A 22,656-nucleotide genomic window follows, 5' to 3' on the forward strand; every position below is an offset into this window, starting at 1 on the left:
AGCAAAACCATTACGTAATAATGACCTAATGGCTTATTAATTTCATTTTTTGACTGTTTTAACAAATAACCCGTGATGAGATAAATAAGCTCTGTATGAATCTCAACAAGGTTGCTCTGGTGAGTGTTAAGCTAACATTTAAAACTTTCAGAAAAAAAAACAACAACTTTCAGATTCAGTTTAGAAAAGGATGGTGTTCTACAGAGCAATGTAATGCAGATCATTTGAAAAAATGCATGCACCTAAGAACTTTACATGAATTAGCTTACTAAATCACTCAAATATTTTATTATTGAATTTCAGCACAAAATTACCTTCTAAAAGATGAGAATCAAATACATTTAGGAACTATACACTAAGAGTATTGTTAATATAGCCTTATGTTGTTAATCATTACCTGGGGAAAATTACACAGTGTTTTTTTTTTTCACTAATACTCTGACACTTTTATTAACTCATAATCCCTGTGCTAACAGTGGTGCATTAAACAAGTTATAATTAAGAGGGCAGCAAATATTAAAAATGCCTACTTTAAAATTCTTCAATCACGTTAAAGGGAATCCTCCAACACATGAGTTCCTCTAAAGGAGCACAGACCAGAACCAGTGTGGTTATCAAGTAAATTAATAATAGCCCAGGTGGCTTAAATATTGTTTCCATAAGTTCCCACTGCCTTGTCCTTAAGGACAAAGGGGACTCGTGATTTAAAATCATGATAAAAATGTTTCCTAGCACTTTAATTATAAGCAGCGACTGTTTCTTGACAGACCTGAAAATTTGGAGATAAGATGCATTAGAAGTTGGCCCCTTGCCCATTTTACCTCTTTCAGTTCAAGGCCAGACATGTGTCTGACTTGGACACATGAACCGAGTACACTCAGATTTGGTTTAAGGAGCCTGTGTGCAAAATCAATTAGGGCAATAGATCCAATGAGAAGGAGGATAGCAACTAGAAGTAATAGGCAGGTACCATATTTTCCTCCACATGGAGAAAATATATTTTCCCTTCTTTCCAAGAAAACCCAGTGGGAAATAGGGCAGATGGGAAAAATCTGGAAAAAATAAATAAAAGTGCACACATAAAAGAAAAACAGAGAGAGAGAGAGAGAGAGAGAGAGAGAGAGAGAGAGAGAGAGAGAGAGACTAACATTGTGGTCTCTACCTAAAGTCCTATTTATGCTGTACTCTGGGGCTGCCTGCTGTAAACAGTTAACATTTCCAGCCTTCCAAGAAAATATTACAAGTCCCTTAAAAGTGCAGAGGGGAAGGAGAAATAATGGCGTGCCCCATTTCTGACAGCCAAGAAATGTTCCCACACTGATCTCATTAAGATGACGAAAATAATGAGTGTGAATCTTATGTATGAATCTCATAGTAGATAGAGGTGAGCATAAATGTAGCCCACATTTACCCTTTTATGATGCCTGATATACTACATTCATTCTCAGCTTCATCTGATACTACTGTTGGGGGTTTCTGTTACAGTATAACAGCTTTAACTTCAAGTTTTGCCGCCGAAGTCATCCGAGTCAGTCATTCAACGCAGGTTTATTGAGTGTGCATGGAAACGGGGAAGATCTGCTAATGGCAACGGAAACACATCTCAGGCAGAACAGCCTGGATTTATTTCCTGTCGCTGCTTCTGGTAATGGATTAAAAATACTGACAAATGGCATTTTTAAGTTTACAATCTATTTTATTTCCTAGTTCCTTAAACTTAGGTTAAACATTCCGGTCAATTAGAAATAGAACTGAGGTATTATTAAATATGTCTCCTGTATATTTTTGGAAGAAAAATCATGCATTTTCAGCAAACACTGACGGGATGTTTCCCCTTGGGATTTATCTCTCTTTCTTAGGTCCAACATAGACTTTTTTCAAATAAGAATTTTAAGCAAAATAATTTTTCAAGATTAATACATAGCTCTCAGAACCCAAAATTTGTGTGGTTGTGATTTTGTACATTACTCAAGCCTGAATCATCCCTAGGCCCTTGTGGTTAAGGACTTCAAAGCATTTCATCCAGATGATTTAATTTAGCCTTCTTCACCCCAGTAACTCCAATTGCAATAAATTGCTGCACCAAGTTTATAGCAAACTATACCGCACATAATTTATATAATGAAGTGGGCAGCACCCTACAAATTCTAATAGTATCTCAAAATATGCCCAAATTATTACTTTAGGAGAAGAGCAATGCAATAAAGCTGGATCACCAGCTTTTCTAAATAATTCAGAATACATATACTCCCTCCCCCCCCAATGGCATTTATTTAGTCTAATGGAAATTTAGGCCATGTGCAGGTTCATCTTAGCTACAATTAAATCAATATGGATCAATATAGATGGTTTAAACTGTTTAAACAACTCAGTGATAATATATGTTTGAAACCTGGGAAATATGTTCTTAATGAGTCTACATTTACTTTTGGGAATAAGTAACTTCTACTTCTGAGAGGCCAAATGACATTTTTTTTACTTGTCTAAAATGTATCTCATTTAAACACATAGTGCACTCTAAGAGTTCTTTATTATCATACTCAGATCTGCAGTGTTGTGGGAGCTTTAAAGTGGTATGACCTCAACTAACAGAAAAATTGATCAAAACAAGATACACACGTATTACTTAAACTGCAGGGATAATACTAAGCAAAGTGAACACAGATTTACTAATTCAAGGAGGTCCTTCCAGCCCTCCCAAATCAAACCAGAAATGCCAAGGGTTGGTAAACCAATTTTACACTCTTGGAACTCTAGAGAACAATGCCAGGCACTTGTTTTTTCTTAATTAAGGACAACTTGACTTATGAACTTCAGGATATATAGACCTCTCCCTGTCTTTCTGTCTGTCTCTCTCTTTGCCCTTCTTATCTTCTCAGTGCTGCTGTCTTTGTGGCATCCATTACCAGCAAATGGGGGAGAAATAGAGTGAGTGTCTCAGTAAGTCCCTTTACCTTTTAGCACTTTAATTTCCTCTAAGCTCCCTTTCCCACTGTAATAAAACTGTGGTAGGAAGCTCATATCCTGAGAATTTTAAGTATGAAGGAAACAGTACAAACCCAGATAAACTAGTAGCCCCTAGGTTTAAAAGGTCTTTCTTATAAATACCAACTTCTTAGTTGAGGGATACAACAGGTTTTTGCAATGGAAGAACCAAATTCCATTTGAAATAATTTAAACAAAACCAGATAAGTTTTCATTATTGCCATCTATCTAGAAAAGGTGAACTCAGTTATCTGAGCATCTATATTTATGAATTAATTTTCTCTGAGTAGCAGCCATCACTTTACTAATATCACTTCAAAAATATAACACTTCTTTTACATAACTTCAGTATACTAATTTATGGTAATTAATGGACAGGATTTAAACCTTAGTGATCTATTATTTTATTTTTAAATATATTTTTATTGATTTTTTTACAGAGAGGAAGGAAGAGGGATAGAGAGTTAGAAACATCCATGAGAGAGAAACATCGATCAGCTGCCTCCTGCACACCCCGTACTGGGAATGTGCCCCCAACCAAGGTACATGCCCTTGACCGAAATCGAACCTGGGACCCTTCAGTCTGCCGGCCAACGCTCTATCCACTGAGCCAAACCGATTAGGGCATGATCTATTATTTTAAATTAAATAAAAAATATTTCTCTAATTGATCAAGGGAAAAATATTCAATTAACCAATATTTTATGACAAATCTGGATGCTCTATATTATTTGAAACATGTAAGCATTGCCTGAGTCTGCCTGGTAGGAACTGTATAGTATGATATTCATGGAAAATGCAGTAGAATTATTTGTATTTGGTGAAGTGGGATATATCACATCATATATTTACATAGTATTGCAATAGTAGTTTATTAATTCCTATGGGAAACTGGGGGACTGTCATACAGAATAGCCAGTAGAACAGGTATCTTTACTGTTTCAAATGACTTTCTTACTCCACAATCTTTATTCCTGCCCTTCCAATGAAGACCTAATAGGTAATTGAGCCTAATGAAGTATGCTTTCATATCTCTGACATAATGATATGCATTTAAGAATATAAAGATTATCTGTTAGTCATAAATATAGTACAAAGTATGGACAAAGCCCATCAAATCCTCATAATGAGAGAGGTTATATTACTTAGGCCAGAATTAATGTTCACCCCACTTCTTCATGTCAGTGAAGCACAACAATGCACCCATGGATCTGGTGAAAAGAAGAAAATTCTCATATGGGTTTTCATAAGGGGAAGATTTATTTCTATATGAAGCCAAACCAAGTTTTTCTTTTAGTTAGACTCCAATGTAGTCGATGATTTTGTATAGAGATTACAAATTCTCTTTCTGCAGACTGAATATGTATGGGGATAATTTGTATTGTATGCAAACTATAGTAAATACATAGTAAATTTTATCATCAACAGCATGAAAGTAAACATAGTTAAACTCACATTAAACTTCATTTAGAGCATGCATTCTCAACGGAGGCTGTATGGCAACCAAGGGTGTAAAAATTGGGTCTTTGAAGAGAGAAAAAAAATTTTTTTAAATTTGATTTTAATATTTTCTTCCCTCACCATTTATCACCACTATACCCTTTTCCAACTCCAACCCCCTGTTCCTGCCACAATCACCACACTGTTGTTCATGTCCATGAGATCTTTCTCTTTTTATAATTGAGAAAAAAACCTTAAAATATCACTATGATTTGTGGCCTTTTGAAACTTAATACTCCTGACTCCTTAGCAGTTAGTTTCTCTCATTTAATTAAATAATTTTTTTCTCCTTAGATGGAGAATCTGAAAAAAAGAATTGAGAAGCATTGATTTAAGATTTTAAAAAGCCAAGTGTTATCTTTAAATTTTTTATACTATCCTTAAAATCAGGGTTGACTTTCACTTTTATCCAATTACCTGTTTATACTTGTTATAATTTCCATCTTTCGTTGCTTCTTAGCTTTCTCTATTTTGCTCTTCACTTTTTCCCTTTGAGCCTGTCGCTGATGACTGGTGTGAACATGAGGAATGGCCACTCATCTTCGCTCTGTACTGATCTCTAATGTTACACTTGCTGAGTGTTGGACCTCAGTCATCACAGCAAAGCAGAAGTCATAACAAACCCTACTGTGGCAAGACCGACTTCTGTCTTTATATCCAATTCTGACTGTCACGTTAAAATGTGGTAAGATGACTAGAACAGGGGCAATGAAAAACAGGATCTACTTCCTTAACAACATTGCAGGTTAGCTTCTCACCTGGTAAATTAACTCTAATACACTCATAATTCTAAGGAATATCTTTATAACTGGTCAAAATAGAAAAATGGGACAACAGAAAGCATTCTATTCCTATTTCTTAATATTTAGCATAAAAATATGTGGAGAGTGAACTCACTGTCTAAAGTATATTAATGACTCTACTCCTATTATAATTTACAATCTTTCAGAAGTGATTACTCTTATTTTCCAAAATTTTACTAACATAAATTATATATTTATCTCATTCATTTAAACATTTTTCTTTGCAAGTCGCTTTATATGAAAATATTTTGCAATGGAATATGGCTTGCTAGTTCGTTCAGAATGTATGTCCCTAACACTTTAAATTAAAGCTGGAAGGTAGAAAATTCTTCATAGGGCAAGAAGTTTGCTTTAGGAATTGGGGGACAGACAGTGAGACATCTCTGATTTTATTATTTTATAATTTTTGATCTTTAGTCAATTCTGTTATAAAATATGGACAATGCACCTTTTTTTTAAAAGGGTCTCATAAAGGTTCTGAGGCTGAAAATATGTGATAAGTAATGCAAGGAGGCTGCAAGAGGTGACGTGAAACTGCAGCCACACAGCAAGACAGGCACTACACCCAGGCAATCCTGTGAGCATTGCCTGAGTCTGCTTGGTAGGAACTGTATAGAATATTAACTATGGAAAACCTTCATTGCAGATACCATTAAGCTTTATGAGAAGGCTAATTCCTAGATTCAGTATTGTATCATCGTTATTTTGGTGATATCTGTGGTTCATGGTTGATTTTAATGTAGCACACCAGCACTATACCTGAGAAAAAGCGAAATAGTTTTATTTTTTTCTCTAAATCACCCATGTAAGAAAATGTCCCCATATTATAGCATCTTCCTGCTTTAGAGGACAAAGGTGGGGAAGTAGAGATAGTAGAATGTGTATGTCGTGCTATAAGAATTAAATTCTTCTTATAAATATAAAATAGAATTTAAAAGGAATAGCTTTTCAGAAAGTGGCTTATGTGATTATCTTCCTCCAAGAGCAAGAGACCGTTTTTGCTGATAGCTATTAAAATAAATTTTAAAAATGCATTGGCATCATTTAAAGAGAACTAAGCAGTGATTTGAGGAAGTTCTGTATCTGTATATTTAACAGCAACAAAAACAAAAACAAAAAAACTATACATTTATTTTTTTAAAAACTATACATTTAAATAGATCTCCAAACTGAACTAGAAGATCATTCCTCAAAAAGGCTTAGAGAAATCTAGTCAAAATGCTCTGTTCTTTTAATATCTGATTTGCTACATGTCCTGATTCAGGGCTGATTTTAGCTAATTGTGACCAACCCTAAAACTCAATTTACTTCCAAATTGTGGTTTTAGATGCAATTGTAAGAATTTATATGCAGTGCTTTGTGAGAGGCACCAATTAAGCAAACCTAATTTTTCATAGGCCAATATTTGAAAAAAAAAATTCTAATCCAGGTAAATTTAAGGAAAATGTATATTTTGAGTATCAACTTGATATGCCAGCATATCCATATTATTTGGGCACACAATCTATTACTGAAAAAAATTGTAGTACTATAATCTTCTTGGTGTCAATAATCTTTGACTTTGTAAAAGAAATTTTAGGCAACTTTGGATGTATACTATCTTCTAAGTCAGTGAATTTCTATATAGGCTCTTTTTCTTTCCTCACACATTTGTGAAGCAATGTTTAAAGTACCTTTACAATTTGTATACATCAACTTGGAAGTATTGTTTAATAAACTTAGTAAGTGTTTATGTCAGCGGAAAACATAAATGAAGAAGGGCTTAGAAGTTTAGATTTACATAGCTTTAGGAAAAATCAACAATGCAGGGGTAGGACCAACAGTTATAGATAATTTTGCTTTAGTACTGTTACTTTGATTTTCAGAAGTCCTTCTGCTTTGTTATTGTAGGGAAGTAACAAAAATTACATCTGAAATATTTCCAGTTTTTCTGCTAACCCTTAAATAAAATTGCAGCAACGACAACCTAAAGTTTCCATTATAATCATTTGAAAATTGCTATGGACTTGAAGCATAATTTTGTTAGTGTGGTGTTACTGATGTCTCTAAAAATTTTAAGGTAGAAATTTCTATTGCAAGACTAAGGTTACCTCCCATATGTAGTACAATCACCCTAAATTGCTCCGTAATATTAGTGCTAAGACAGGAACTACAGGTGACATAGGCATGCCTTTGTTTTCACTTTGCTATTTCTCCCTAAAGCGATGCTCCCTTTTTAGTCACTGAACATGAAGGCCAGTTAAAATGTCCTTATTGTTTATAATAACTTTTAGAAAAATTCGTATGTTGCTTACTAGCACCGGGCTTTCCACACAGGAAGCAGGATAAGGCATCGTTGGGGCCTATTGTCTTCAGAGCATTATATGATGTCCCATCGCTTCTGCAAGTCAGTTCCTCCTCCTCTGCTTGTGCTTCCTCCATTTTTTAAAAATCATTTGGCTACACAGAGCTGCCTCATGCCATTCTTTGCATACATCATCTCTGTTTTTTCTCTTTTCCGGCACAATGGCCCAGCTTTTCAGCTGTCCCGAGTGCGATCCTTTACTAAAATGGGGATTGAATGAAGGTGGAGCACAAATTATCTGGAAGCAAAGGAAAACCAGGCCTTTGAAAAGGACCCAGAAAGGCACGAGTAATGAACCAGAGTGGCCTCGATGAATTGCTGGAGAGGGAATTCTCAGTCTGGACGCAAAAGGAGCACGCACATGGATACCAAGGAAAACCTAGCGAGAGAAGCTCAGTGTGAAGCCTGCCTCGTGGGCTGGTCAGGATCGGGGGTTAAAGCCAGTAGCCCTCCAGACAGGAGCAGAAACAAATGTATTTTATGAGTAACAGTAAAGCATTCAAACACACCGTGTTGGAGCACAAGGTACTTTGAGGAGTTGACATCCCTTCATAATTCATGTTCATTGTTCCTCTAAGTAAAATATGTGTCTCCCTGTAGTTATTCTGTTAGGAACTGTACTTCAAAGGCAAGAGGACATTTTTGATAATGCACATCTTAAACTTTTCATTAAACTACCAAATTTAAATTCTACCTTTTTGTGCACTCTGACATTTTTGTCTGGCATTTTCATTAATTTTGCGACATACATAAATGTAGCTGAAATGTTAACTGATCAATACTGTGTCTCTCTCATGTAGCACTAGCACTCCGCTCCCTAAGGACCACACAGCAGAACAGAAATTAAATGTGTAAAATATCAAATGTTAATGTTAAACACAGCGGCACTTACTGTATAATGACAGAAAAGGCTAAAACAATTCCAAATGGACAGATGGTACCACAAATTATCTACAATCACATTTAAAGATTAAAGTTTGTCCTGTAAAATAATTCTTTGACGCACAGTGAAGTGTGTCCTTTTACTGATAGCTCAGTTGTCCAATTATTTTTGTGCTCATTACAGTGAGAAATGACAGTACTGGAAAGAGAGAATGCGCACTCTTTTTTTCACCCCATGTTGCACCCACTGACATCCATAAGAACACAAATGTCTGGTCAAGAGCCTGATGAAAATTAGGCCCAGTGTATGAGACATTTCCACGTCTGCAGTAGATGTTTCCAAAAGACAAGCCGGGCCTTCTGCGCCACATCCGTCTGTGTTCGCTCTCAGGCATACAATATTCATAGTAAAATTTAAAAACCTAATTCACAGCACAAACACAAGGACAGTCCCAGGAACGTGTTTGCTTATATTTTCCCCGTCACCTTCTAGGCCGATTTCAGCTCCTAGTATCAGCAGCTGGCTTTGAAGCTTCCCCGCAGCAAACAGGCACAGTGCTAAAGAGGCCAGAGCAGCTCTAACCCCGCGCTTCTCATCCTCTGCACTTCACCTGACGTTAGGACAAAAAGTTACCGTTTTTCCATTTTGATTTCATTATTCTACTTTTATTTTGGGTAGTAAATTAGAAAAGAAGACTAAAACAGAGTAGAAAAAGGGCACTGAAACGTTACAAAGTTTACTGATCTGGGCCTAAAACCAAGCCACATAACGGTACAAATGCACATGCTCCACGAGGCAGCTGCATTTATGAAAAAGTGGGCCAAGTGGAACCAATATTATAATAATAGACTCATGATCCAGCCACAGGGAATGATGGGAACAATATGTTTGAAACAATGGGGTGCTGCTCACACTCTTCTAATGGAAAGCAGTTCTTTTCAATAAACTGTGCTAAAAAGGCTCTGGTTATGCAATGATATCCTTGAAACATTTCATTTTTAAGTACTCACATCATTAAATGTCGATAAGGTAAATAAAAGCCTACAAAAGTTTTTTTTTTGAATTAAGATTACACAGTACATTTTTAAAATTTCTCTTAGAAAGAAAATAATATCTGCTGTGTGAATTTGATCAATATATTTAACCTTTCTGTGCCTCTGTATTTTCTTCTGTCTATTGGAAAATAATAGTATCTAACTCATAATAAAGAAATATTAAATTGATTAATACATAACAAGCACTTTGATGTATTAGTGCTTGAAAAACAGTTCCCGGGCACACAAATGCTTAATAAACATTAGTTGTTACTATTATATAAGAATCTTTTTGCATCAGAATTAAATCTGAGGTTAAAATAGATGATTGATAGATTATAAAATAGTTTGGAATATAAAATGGAAGGTCTAGGGAAAATTGCTACAACACCATGAAGCTATGTCTTCCATCATTTAATAAGTAGCTTTATTAGCGCAAACCCTTATTTATCTGGCATCACTGAGTAAAGAGTTTCTCCACATAAGAAACATTTTCATACTGGTTCATTGGTTGGTCGACTGATTTAGACAGCCATTTTATAATAGGAGCCTACTAAATGCGAGATACTCCATAGGTGGTAGTGGAGTATAGGTGAACAGGCAGGGTGCCCATTTTCATGGAACTCTCAGTTCAGATCTTGATAAGTGAAGTTTGGTTTCGTTATTTGTTTTCATCACATTCAACAGAATGTAATTCAGCGCTTTTTATTTTCTTAAAATGAAACAGTTAATATTATCGTTTCTTCTCAAAAGTACTCTTACTGTGTGTTCCCATATTAGTTTGGCCTTGTTTCATCATCGTCAGCAGTCCCTTTTCCTACCTTTACTGTGCCCTCCCTCCCTTTTTTGCAAGCATCTTGCATTCAGCTTGCTTCACAAGCTGACCACCAGCTAAAAGAGATACTACTTTTCTTATGCAGTGAACTTTGACCCTCCTACAGTGAAATCATTCAAGCATTATCATGTACATATACCTAAGTTTCTCAAAATTTTGGTGTCTGATATTTTTTAATCAGAAAGAAGTTTTGAACAAAGTCTGCCATCTTGAATTCACTGCACATGAGTGACATCTAGAAGCCAGATGAATTTTTCTGATGACTTACAAAACACACTGTAAAGCTAAAGTGTTAAAAAGGAATGGTCCTCAACAAATTATATAATTACATAGATTTCTCTATTTTCCAATTTTGTAAACAGCTATGCGGGAATGACTTTGGAAGGAGCGAATCACAGATAGCAGCATAATATTTTGTTAGAATATTGTATCTTTGATAAGATGCCATGGAACTTGCACATAACAGCATAAAATATACAAATAAACTCAATGTCATTTTTCCTCATTTATGTCAAAGTGCCTCTATGATAGTGAAAAATCACAATTAAGTTTGCTTAACAGTAACCCCGCCTTATGTACTTTATATGTGAAAGAACTAAATAAAAGAATATTGACAGAGCAGTTTCCTTTCTAAAACTTAACGATGATGACAATCTCTTTCTTTAGAAGACAACAACATGTCTCTGGGAAGCAGGCTGCCTAACTTTCTGGTAACTTACAACATAAAGGGACATACACACTCTTTGTTCCATGTGCTCAGACATTAATGAAAGTCCCATACAAGGCCTGAAAGGAGGACAGAGCTCAAAGTACTAAACAGATGTGCACACATTCATTTGAATGGTAATACTAAAATGTTGATTTGTTACTATAATGAAGGCTCTTCATGTAAACCCCCTAATAAAGTCATATTCTGCTAAACTGGCAACTAGAAGGAAGCATAAGGTCTTCATATTCTAACAAATATGACAATAAAATAAAGGATTTCAAAAGAAAAACTTCACTTAAACTTCGAACTGAAATCCTGAACAAGCAAAAATAATATGAAAGCAGAAAATTCCCGCTAAAGCGCAGAGGAAAGAATTCTTTTGGATTTTCTAGCTTTGCAAGTTGGTCTCCTCAGCAGTTTTTAAATAACCAAAGTAAAAGGCTACAAGATGAACACTGTTAGAGGACTATTTGGATCTATCAAATTCTCACTGGTGCCTTTTTGAAGACTGGAAATCTCAGAAATAATAAAATGCCGCTTACATAGGTCACATCCACTTCCAATTGATCCACATATTAAAGTATTACCATCTAGCATTCTACTGTCAATCATTTCGTATTTTGGAAAAAAAAATCTATAGAATGAATACAATTAAAATGAGCATGGTCAAAATTATATTAATTTTTTTTAACACCAAGGACTTTTCTTGGCTCTGCTATTAGGATTTTGGATTATGCAATATATAAAATTTTACTTTTTAGCTGTCATGGAGAAAATTATACATTGGCAGTGGAGATGTCTTGTGTTCCGGAAGTCTGCGGGGGGGGGGGGGGGGGGGGGGAGGTTCTGCCCACGGCAAATCTGTCCAGTCAAGCCTTAAAATAGGAGTTTTAAAATGGCCACATCAACATAGCTGTTACTATAGCCACAGAAACATGCAGCTATGATTACTGAATTTAATGAATAACAATGTAAGTAATACAGTATGATCATACCACAAAAGCAGCAAGGCTCCTTGGGGGTGAGTCCCAATCAAAGCAACTATTAACGTAGTATGCAGCATTTATAAGCACCATGACACAGCGCTTCGTCCTGATAAAGTTTCTTAGTAGCAGCTGTAATGAAGATGAGATATTGTTAGAAATTACAGGACTAAAAACCATCAGCTATATTGCAAAGTCTTCAAGCTTATTGTGATTTTCAAAGGATTCAGAAAGTTAATAAAGTTGTAAGAATATACCAAGCAGTTTGGCTCATGAGTTAAAGGAAAAAAGTATCTCTGGAGGAAGTGGGAGAGACTGAATTATAAGAGCAATTTCTTAGCTACATATATTTCTTTAAATAATATTATCAGGTAGGATGGACTACCTTTGTTCAAAAGAAAATCTCCAAAGGATTCAAAACATTTTTTGCTACTTACTGCAGACCTTAAATATATTGTTAAGCTCTTAAATCTTGTTGAGATTTAAAGATTCTTTAAGTGCTTTAATTTCAGACTATTTCAAAGTGAAATGGATAACTTGGAATTTTTTATTTAGGGTCATAGAGAAAAATCCTGCCAAATATTGCTTTATTATAGAAAACATTTTCCCCCCCCACCATTTTAGTAGGATTCTCCTTTTCTGATTATCATACTCACATCTTTCCCTTTTTCCCTCCCTCTCTTCTATCCCTATCTTTCTCTTTTCTACAATATATTTAACCTATATTTTCATATAATTTTGGAGTTAGGGAAAATTTTATGGCAACCAAGTGCTTTACAAAATGTTTTACTAAAAAAGATATATAAGAATTGACATCATTAAAATTTTAAATTAAGGCATGACTATAATTATAAAAAGAACAGCCCATATACTAGATGTTGTTCAAAAATTTATCTACAGCTATGTTAATAATTAGAATAATATGTAGGCAGGCTAATATTTTGTTACTTCCAGATATACTTTAATGCTGATCTGGTATTTCAAAGTAGCAATGTAAAGTTTACTGAGGCCATCTGGAAAAATATATATGTGTAAATATAGATGCAAGTACATGCATACCAGCTTTAATAAGTTATTCAAATTCAAATTCCTTTCAGTCAAATTTAAGAGTCTCCCTACTTGTTTTCCTTCTGGGCCCCTGATCACTTACTTTAAGAGCTGCTTTTATAAATTTTATCTATAATTGTGGAAAAATATAATCTGTATTTCTATTTAGACAGGTATTGAATTTTTCTCATATATTGTCTTTAAACAACCTGAAATCCCACTGTTTGTGGTGACTGATATGATTAAAAATAAAAAATTTTTCATCTTCTAATAGCACAAGAAATTATTAAATATTTTAACACACACAAATAAGTTCTGCAAACTTTATAGACATATCAAATTCATTTTATTTTAGCTGTGTTAGTTAAAAGTAAACATTTTTAAAGGGGTTGCTTAGTACTCTTTCTTAAATTGATTCAAACCTGATTTAAAACTATAAGTCTAATTACAAGCTATCAAGCCTAATTTAACATTTCTTCATGACAGAAAAATCAGAGTCCCTGATTTTCTATTTTCTTAGCTGAAAATGTCAAGAAAAGTTCACTTCAAAAAGATCATGGTCAAAATCTAATTAAGAAGGTTTCCCTTAAAAGATGGAGCCCCCTCTCCTGTGGATTAGAGGGAAGAGCTTTATGCTGGGCTCGCTTTACACACACCTGCGTCGTACCTGTGGGTGGTCTGGACATATATTTGAACCTTAGCTTTTGGTGTTCTCATTTACACATTCCATGGCAATCAAATTGTATTTTATGTTCAAAATGATCATTCTTTTGCTAATGCATGAATACATATCCATTCTATGCAGTGTCTACAGTATCCCCTTTCCTTTTTGACCACCCCCATCCCACTTATTAGTTTGGTATTGCCCTTGTTTGATCATTTAAGGAAAGGAAGGGAAGAGAGAAAAAGAAGGGGAAAAAAAGAAAGTCATTTCACATAAGTAGATGTTAAAAAGTTGTATAGCCTTCCCCACCTCCATACCTCCAAAGTTTATTTGAATTTAGTTAGATGTTTTACAGATTAATCAGGTCTTCCCAGAGGGATTAATCTTTCCTTGCTTTTTACCTGTTTAGAGAGTCTGTTTTCCTCTTCAATGTACTTCTGTTCTTTGGGTATTAATGTTCGTAAGCTGGCTTTCACCTATACATCAACATAATGTGTCTGTTATGGATTAATATAGTACAAATGTTTACAAGTTTTTCATGCAGTTCAATTTGCAATAGTTTCTAAAGTTTCAAAGGCCTGGCTGCTGTGCTCATAAAATATAAATGTATACAGTGGCACATGCATGCACATTGCTTACGCAGGCAGGCAGCGGCCCCAGTTCAGCCGTAGCAGCAGCCGCCAACATAACAGAGAGTGTGGGTGTGCCAGGCAGTGGCAGAAGCGTATTCTCCAGGATACATCAAGGTTTAGAGAAAATGAGGAATGACAGAAATTCTCTACAAATCAGGAACAAAAGCTTTCATGAAACTGAACTCTTTAGCAGTACAAAAAAGCCAAAGTTAAGACTTACAGCATTAAAAATCACATCTATTTCAAGATAGATGACCCCCTTTGTTGGCCCTGTCAGCTGCTTGTTTTTCAAGACGTAGGCTTTCTGTTCACCATTTTGAATCTGCGGGAAAAGGACATGACAGCCGTCTGTCTCACGGTCTCCACTGAATACACTCCCTCGGTGACCTTTGACCCCCAGCTGCTGAAACTGACAGAGAACCCAAAACAACTGTGGCAATTCTGACAAGTACCTGTTCATTACCAGGATCAAGTCTGTCAGGAAAAATTAACTATCATGGGATTCAACATGGCCGTGAATTGAGTATGTTAAAATTTTTAGTGTTCTTATTACAGATCTTGGTTGAGAAATGACAGATATAGAGCTGACGGATTTTTTTTTTTCTCCTTGAGCAAAAGCAACACAGAGCAGCGTGTCAGGTGCATAAAACTTACAGACAGCAATGGTATAGCAACTTTGCCCAGAAAGTCAGCACTTCGATCCCGATCTTCATCATAAACTGTCACTTCAAGAACTGAATGGATATCTTTAATGTTGCTGCATAATAAACATATAAAGGAAAAAAGACTTCATCAGTGGAGAACAAGAATAAAAATGCTTTTGAAAATTTAGATAGCTCCAGCTGGTTCTGTGTGTATATGTTTTTATGTATGCTATTTGCATACACACATATACAAGGTAGTTTGGTATGTGATAGAATTTCCCACAATGCACCTTAGTAGACTACAATGATGGTTCTAGTATCTGGAATTTTGAGCACCAACATAATTTCAAGTTCTAATTCTTTAATGAAATATAATTTCCCACCTGGATGGCCACAGAATAAATTATTAAAAAGACAACAACAAACCACCAATATGTGACACTGATATTTTTTAGGCTTTTATTTCTTCTCATTATTGCAATAATTTCTATCTTCCTATTACCCTACATAAAACACCATCAGGTTTGATATTAGCAAGAGTCACAGTATAGTTAATATAATTTTGTGTGTTTTTTAAAATTATAATAGGACATCTTTTTGTTTACAGCTCTCATGAAAACATTGAGTTATTTCTGTTGGGTTTATAGTAAAAATTAACTAACACAGAAAACAGAATGGAGAAAATGTAGCATTGATAGCCACTGTACCACCCTAGGATTTAGAAATTAAATAGTGTTCCATTGTGTTCCAAAGACAACATTTGTTAATAAACAACTGTGCAAGCTCTTCATATTTTTGTTTCTGGAAAAATAAGCGCCTATTGTTGACAGCATTTATTCTCTGATCAAACTGTTTACCAAGAAAACATGCATTAAGAGAAGACAAAAATGAATATATTCATCACTGAAAGACTGCAACCACATGTGAGAAAAGGCTTTATCGGGGCACAATCAATTAATGGCTTTGATAATAATCAAACCTATTCATTCAATTATGCATTCCAGAGAAAAACACTCTCCACAACCTTCTAAGAAGTACAAGTCTCCTGACCAGGGCTTTCATCTTTTATAAAAATGAGGAATTCCTTAAAGATAAACTGGTCAGATAATTAAATTTGATTAGTTACTGGTTGTTAAGCAGAGACATTATAAGACATTAGTAAGGAATTTAGCAATTTTTCAAATACAAAAAAACCCCCCAAAAACAAAAAGCACCCTATGCTAGAAAACTTTTAAGAAGCACTTCTTTTGGAGTTTTCCTTTGTTCAGTTTAAAAGCCCAGTTTAGGAACAACAACAACAACTGCGATTTTAGGGGATACTATGGTGTAGCATCGGCAGCTTTTACAGTACATAATCAAAATGGCTTATAAACTTTTTGAAACAAAAGGAAAATTAACTCATAGGGTGTTTTGGTACCTAGACCAATACTTAATATTCTTATTGTGCTAAAATGCAACAAGCCAAAACTAAAGCATCTGCTGAAGTGGAGACGGGATTGTTTGCTGATTTGAGCAATGGAACAAATAGAGCTTTGTCCTCCTTGGTGTCAGTGCAATCCAGGAGAATTTCAATAGGAAGTATAAAAGGAAGAAGCAGTATGGCAATTCAGTTAAAGGGAGCAAAATCCTTAGTCAAATCATATAGAAAGCACAGTTTTAAAAAAATATCTGTGAAAACAAAAGAAAAATGGCAAACCCTTTCCCCAGGTTTCACTATCAGGACAGTGATGCAATTATGATATTCATTGTTGCTAGCAAAGGCAGCCCAGATGCATTAAGCTGTTAATCGGTTAAGAATAAATGTACACACAAAATCTCAAAAATAAATATCATTTGGCACCATTTTTTTAAATAAGCTCAAAGTAATTACTACTTACAATGTGAAGACTTTGTTCCATTCAGGATTGAGATTTTTGTAGACAGTATGTGTTAGAAGCCTATCATTGTTCAGTTCTACTACACAAAATGGGTCACTTTTACCTACAAGAGATTTGGGAAGAACATTTTTAGTATAAATAGCACCCACAGCTCAGAGTATCACAATCATGACTACATCTCTTTTAAACAATTTTATAGAACACAAAAAGTGAGGTACAATTTTTTAAAAAATTAAGACAACATCAAAATAGAGTTAGCTATAACTGGATGATGTTAACCACTGTGACTCAATGAAATTTAGAACCAGAAAAAAAAAGCAAAAGAAAGCAAATTATATAACTAATAGTATTTCAATTTATAATTTTTTACAAAAATAATAATATAATGGCTAATTATGATGCATGCCCATCCCCATGTCAGTTTTTATTTAATTCTATAGTGACCACTTGAAAGGTTCAGGCCCCCTCTTTTTATCCATATATTTTTCAACTTATCTGACTAACTTGTAACTTGTAACAGACTTTCTAAACAAGTTGATTTTGGGAAAACTGTTATATTTCAGAATTATTACTTTTTAAATCTAATTTAAGATTCTCTTCTAAAATATCTAAGGCATCACAAGAAGGTAAATTAGACCCCTCTGAGGCAGAAAAAAAAAATTGGTTATTTAAAACTTAACCTTAACCACCAATCCACATTGTAAAGAGCAGTATTTTTATTTCTTTTGTCCACTGGAGTAAAGAATTTGCAAGTTATCTGTTTACAGCAAGTCTGTTTTTCCATACTCAAATATCGTCCATTCAGCAATTATATTATGTGATGTCCTCAATATTTTGTAATGTCACGAGCTGTATTATAAGAACTCATAAAGTCAGAGGCTCTATGGGGGCAGCATTAATGATATTACTGCAGCATGTAATTTGTTTGATACCTTATACAAATGACAATGAAATCAATATTTGGACAAAGCTGTTCAGAGGTCATATTTTTTAAACTACAATATTGATTTAGACTACATAAGAGGTTAATGTGAATATTATTAACTTTAATGATAAAGAATAATTGTTTTAAATGAATTGTGAATTGTAGTCACAGTAGTTTACACTTCTGCGAAAGCTTAAATATCAGTGAAGATTTTCAATTAAATTTTAATAGGAAAGAATTCATTAGCTATCAGTGACAGATAAGCTATGTATTCCCACATAGCAAGGTATTTACTTTCCATGTTATAATTCTTAAAATGAGCCATACAAACTTTGACTCACCTTTAATTTAATTTTACATTAAAAAAGAGATTTAGTATATGTGTGTTAGTTCAGTGGCCTCACATACCCCAGGATAATTGCATAATTTAACATTATAGTAGTCTTCTCAATTTTTGGTCTTGCAAATAATTTTCAATAAAGACTAAACAACTGAAAGTCTTCAAGGTCTGGTGTGAATTTTACCTGTGGTTTAGGATGTTATCTTTTCCCCCCACCTTCATTCCTTTTGCCCTACCTGCAACCATAGTCACACACCTTGGAAAATTGTATTTAAAAAGAATATTTTATTCATTAAAACACATTGCAATAAGTTTTATTTGGCACATGAGCAACTTTATTTTCTCCCATATACTTCATGTACAAGCATAAAAATTCCATTCAAACAGTTCTCAAAGCCTTACTTATTCTTAAGGGTCATGTGAGGTATCATCTTTCCACCTAGCTTTGTGAGTACTGACTATAGTATAAACAAAAGAGCAGAAAATATAAACTACAACCTCAAATAGTTTATAAAAGTGTTGGAAGGTTAAAACATATCTACTATAACAATGAGAGAGAAAATTAAAGCCATGTTTATGATAAAATTCCTTGTCAAAAGAGAAACTACTTCACTTTAGACAAGACTTTAATTAAATAATTAGCTTTGGAAGCATATACTTAAAAGACAAGTGTAACTCATACTCTTTCTTGGATCTCCTTTGATTTTTTTCTCATACATTAATGTTAATCTTAATTCAGTAAAAAAAGTTATATAAAGATAGCAATTTGGGGTATTTTTGTTCCCCCATTTTCACTTGTTTTACTTCAATTACTCTTCTGGCTCATTTCACTTGGTATTACTTGCCCTCAAGTGATAAACAATATGCAATAGATTCAATCAAAACTGTAACACCTCTCCAGTAGCAAAACACAAGACTAACTTCACAGACCAATATCTATGGAGAAAAATGTACTTTAAACATATACAAGTAGAGTTTGAAAATCTTCATTTGATATTTTTCACAGGAATTATATTCAGTTGTGTACAGAGTTTTCAATTCTTTTAATTTACCCCATGGAAATTCTTGTAAATCACTACCTTCTTTGTTACTGTATCTTTATTTAGTGACAAAAAGAGATCTGGAGTTAGTGATTGGCTAAAAGATCTTAAAGAAACTAAATCTGTTCTTAATGTTTAACACTTCCCACATCTTGTTAAGAAACAAATATATTTATCAAACCCTATGCCCACAAGGCAGTGGCTATTCACATTTTCTTAGTTGATTATTTCTCAAAACAATTCCTAGGGAAAAACCATTATTAGTCATCTATCATCACATTACTTAAGTCTCTCAGTCACTCTTTTCTATTGGAATAAAGGTGTTGAAGTAAGAGAGCCCAAAATAATTTGAGCACCCATTGATGCCACTTCTCAGTCATTTTGCTATTCTAATTTCCAGTGGCATGCTATCACTATCAAAAATATTGTCCTACCTGCACTTATCTTAAAACTTGAAATGGGTAAGCAATATAATTAAGAGGCCATGTCATTCGACACTCTGTGGAATATAATGGCACTTACATCTTTTTAAAAATATATATTTTATTGATTTTTTACAGAGAGGAAGGGAGAGGGATAGAAAGCTAGACACATCAATGAGAGAGAAACATCGATCAGCTGCCTCCTGCACATTCCCTACTGGGTATGTGCCCGCAACCAAGGTACATACCCTTGACTGGAATCGAACCTGGGACCCTTGAGTCTGCAGACAAATGCTCTATCCACTGAGCCAAACCGGTTAGGGTGGTACTTACCTCTTTTAAGAGAGTCTTGTCCTAAGATAGACCTAATTCCTATTTAAGATGGCTTTAATTTACATGATTTTTCTCAATCTAAAATCCATCATTCCTAAGGTGCTTATAGTTTTATGAAAGACTGAACTCTGGTCATTGGCATGAACAATCCTGGAAAGTTCTGACATTTTACTCTTCCCTGAAACTTTATTTTCAAGACCTTTGATGTCATTCCAGAGCTTACAGGTTAAAATCCACATGATATGGCATGAGAGATAGCCTTTCAGTCTTACTTCTAATCTCAAGATCTTCACAGCCCCTCACTCGAGCTACACCACACCTTTCAAATTCTCAAACACTCCATCTACTTCCAAGAGCACCAGGCAAGAAATTGAAGTTCAAAGTGGGAGGCCAGTGGTCTGGGGGGAAAGGCCTAAATTTCGGAGGCTGAACAAACTGGGATTGAACACTAACTCCATGATCCTGGGCCTTTCCCTTATGTAAAAAGTAGTGACAATAATGGCCCTTTGCAGAGATAATAGTTAGAATATAACTAGCACAATGTCTGGCACATTATCAGGGCATCAATAAATAAGAGCTTTAAGTAATGTCTTTTGAAGCAGAAATATTTAAAACATAAAAATGTGCCTTAAAGTACAAAAAATATAAGGAATAATTCATATTTTGAATTAAATCTCCTACTCAAAAGAGTAAACATTTGTAAAATATTTTACAAAAAAATAGCAAATAAAGATCAGTTGTAATGCTTATTATTATAATAATTGCAAACATTTACTGGGTTTTATATTATAAGCCCAATATTATGTGTTATGTTCATTTGCTTAAAGATTTTATGACTATTCCATGGGAAAGGAACTTTTACTATTCCCATTTTACACATGAGGAAACTGAGCCTGGGAGATTATGTAACTCATCAGGTCATAGGTTATAAGTAGTGGAGCTGTTTTTTAAACCTGGGTCGATCTGACCTGCAAAGCCCTTGCTCTCCCCTTATGGTCCCTGTTTCCTACAATGAAATATATTTGAATGCAAGTCACTAGGTAAGACGTTTCCAAATAGCTATGTCATAACTTAGTAGTTAGTAGGCCACACACAGAAAGAACTGGCTAACATTTTTATCATAGACTAGAGGCCCAGTGAGGGGGCGTCCCTCAGCCCAGCCTGCCCCCTCTCACAGTCCAGGAGCCCTCAGGGGTGGGAGGCGACCCGGCAATCAGGGGAAGACGACGCCCCATCACATCTCTGCTGCTGCCACTGCCAGCATCACAAGCCTTGGCCAGCCCTGGTTACCTGAGCCTGGACAGCTGCCATCGGAGGCTTGCCTGTGCCTTGGGCCCGCCCTGGGTGGTGGGCAGCTGACATCTGAGGCATGCCTGTGCCTCGGGCCGGCCGTGGGCAGCTGGGGGGCTGAGGGCAGATTCGGCTGAACCACGTGCCTGCTGCCCCCTGGCGGGCTGAAAGGACTGGGGGAATTCAGACAGGACTGAGAGGATGGGGCACCACCATCTTATGGCTATGGGCGCCGCCATCTTTGTGATGGTGTGATAGTCAATTTTCATATTCCCTCTTTATTAGATAGGATTCATTTATTCAACAAACACTTATTACTTATCATGTATCAGGCAGTATTCTACGTGTTGAGGAGATATAAGTGCATAAAACAATTAAAAAAAAACAACTATGGATACATGAAATTTACCTTCAGAAAGAAGATAAATAATGAATAATATTTTAGAGTGTATTATAAGGTGGTAAATACTATAGAGAAAAATAAAAATGGAAAGGATGATGAGAAGTGCTGGTATGTAAGTGCGGTTTTTAAAGTGGCTGCCAAAGAAGGTCTCATTGACAAAGTGACATGGGCAACGGAATGAAGGAGGCGGGAAGTGAGCCTTGGGTTACCTAGAGGAACAGGTCATGGAAAGTCAGAGAAGGGACTGTGTCTGATGTTTCTAGGAATATCCAGGAAGCCAGTGTGACTGAGGAATGGATTGTGCCAGGGACAGCGATAGATGACCTGGTCATAGAGGTCCGAGGAGGATGGCAGGCCTCTGTAGAAGATGGCTATCACTCTGAGTGGAAGGGGAAGCTTTTGGAGGGCCCTAAGCTGACGTGTGGCATGGTCTGATGGCTGCTATTTGGAGAACAGGTAGAGCGAAGGCAATGGAGGTGTTAGGGAGAATTGTTAGGAGGCTACTGCAATAATATGTGATGGGTTCTAGTTAGATTCTGGATATATTTTGAAGGTAAAACTAACAGGATTTGCAAATGTCAATATTGAACAATCTATTATACCTGATACTATTATTTGGAGATTTAAAAAAAAACCCACACAATTCATTGACCTTAGCCAAGCCTGTGTTTTTTTTCCCATGGTCAAGATTTGGCATGAGAGATAGCCTTTCAGTCTTACTTCTAAGGCCATTTGGATATTTATAACATCATTTGCAGGCAAATCTGACAAAGAGGAAAAGTAGGCAATTTTACATTGCCTTCTATTTATCCCTTCCATATAAAAAGTTATCTTTTTACAGGTATCAGTAATGGATGCCAAGAGTATGTCATTACCTACACAGTGTGTTATTTTTGACCAATTTAGAAACTATCCGCTTGCCACTGCATGATTCAAAGGCAATAAAATTAACAGCAATTTCCA

General features: G+C 35.3%; 1 protein-coding gene across 11 annotated transcripts in view; it reads right to left on the bottom strand.

The window, feature by feature from the left end:
- The window catches only part of MCTP1 (multiple C2 and transmembrane domain containing 1), a 422,223-nt gene that overhangs the window by 135,221 nt on the left and 264,346 nt on the right, over positions 1 to 22,656 (bottom strand). For 10 of the 11 annotated variants that reach the window (XM_015571629.1, XM_015571627.1, XM_015571631.1 and 7 more), the window contains 5 exons: positions 16,941 to 17,043; positions 15,074 to 15,176; positions 14,640 to 14,741; positions 14,189 to 14,263; positions 12,089 to 12,208 (listed from right to left, as the gene is read on the bottom strand). In XM_015571629.1, coding sequence (XP_015427115.1) covers positions 12,089 to 12,208; positions 14,189 to 14,263; positions 14,640 to 14,741; positions 15,074 to 15,176; positions 16,941 to 17,043 — 503 coding nt within the window. The remainder of the gene's footprint in view (positions 1 to 12,088; positions 12,209 to 14,188; positions 14,264 to 14,639; positions 14,742 to 15,073; positions 15,177 to 16,940; positions 17,044 to 22,656) is intronic. The other variant, XM_006775537.2, reaches the window with a different exon arrangement.

The sequence above is a fragment of the Myotis davidii genome, unplaced genomic scaffold (genome assembly GCF_000327345.1).
Source record: "Myotis davidii unplaced genomic scaffold, ASM32734v1 scaffold44, whole genome shotgun sequence".
NCBI classification, from domain to species: domain Eukaryota; kingdom Metazoa; phylum Chordata; class Mammalia; order Chiroptera; family Vespertilionidae; genus Myotis; species Myotis davidii.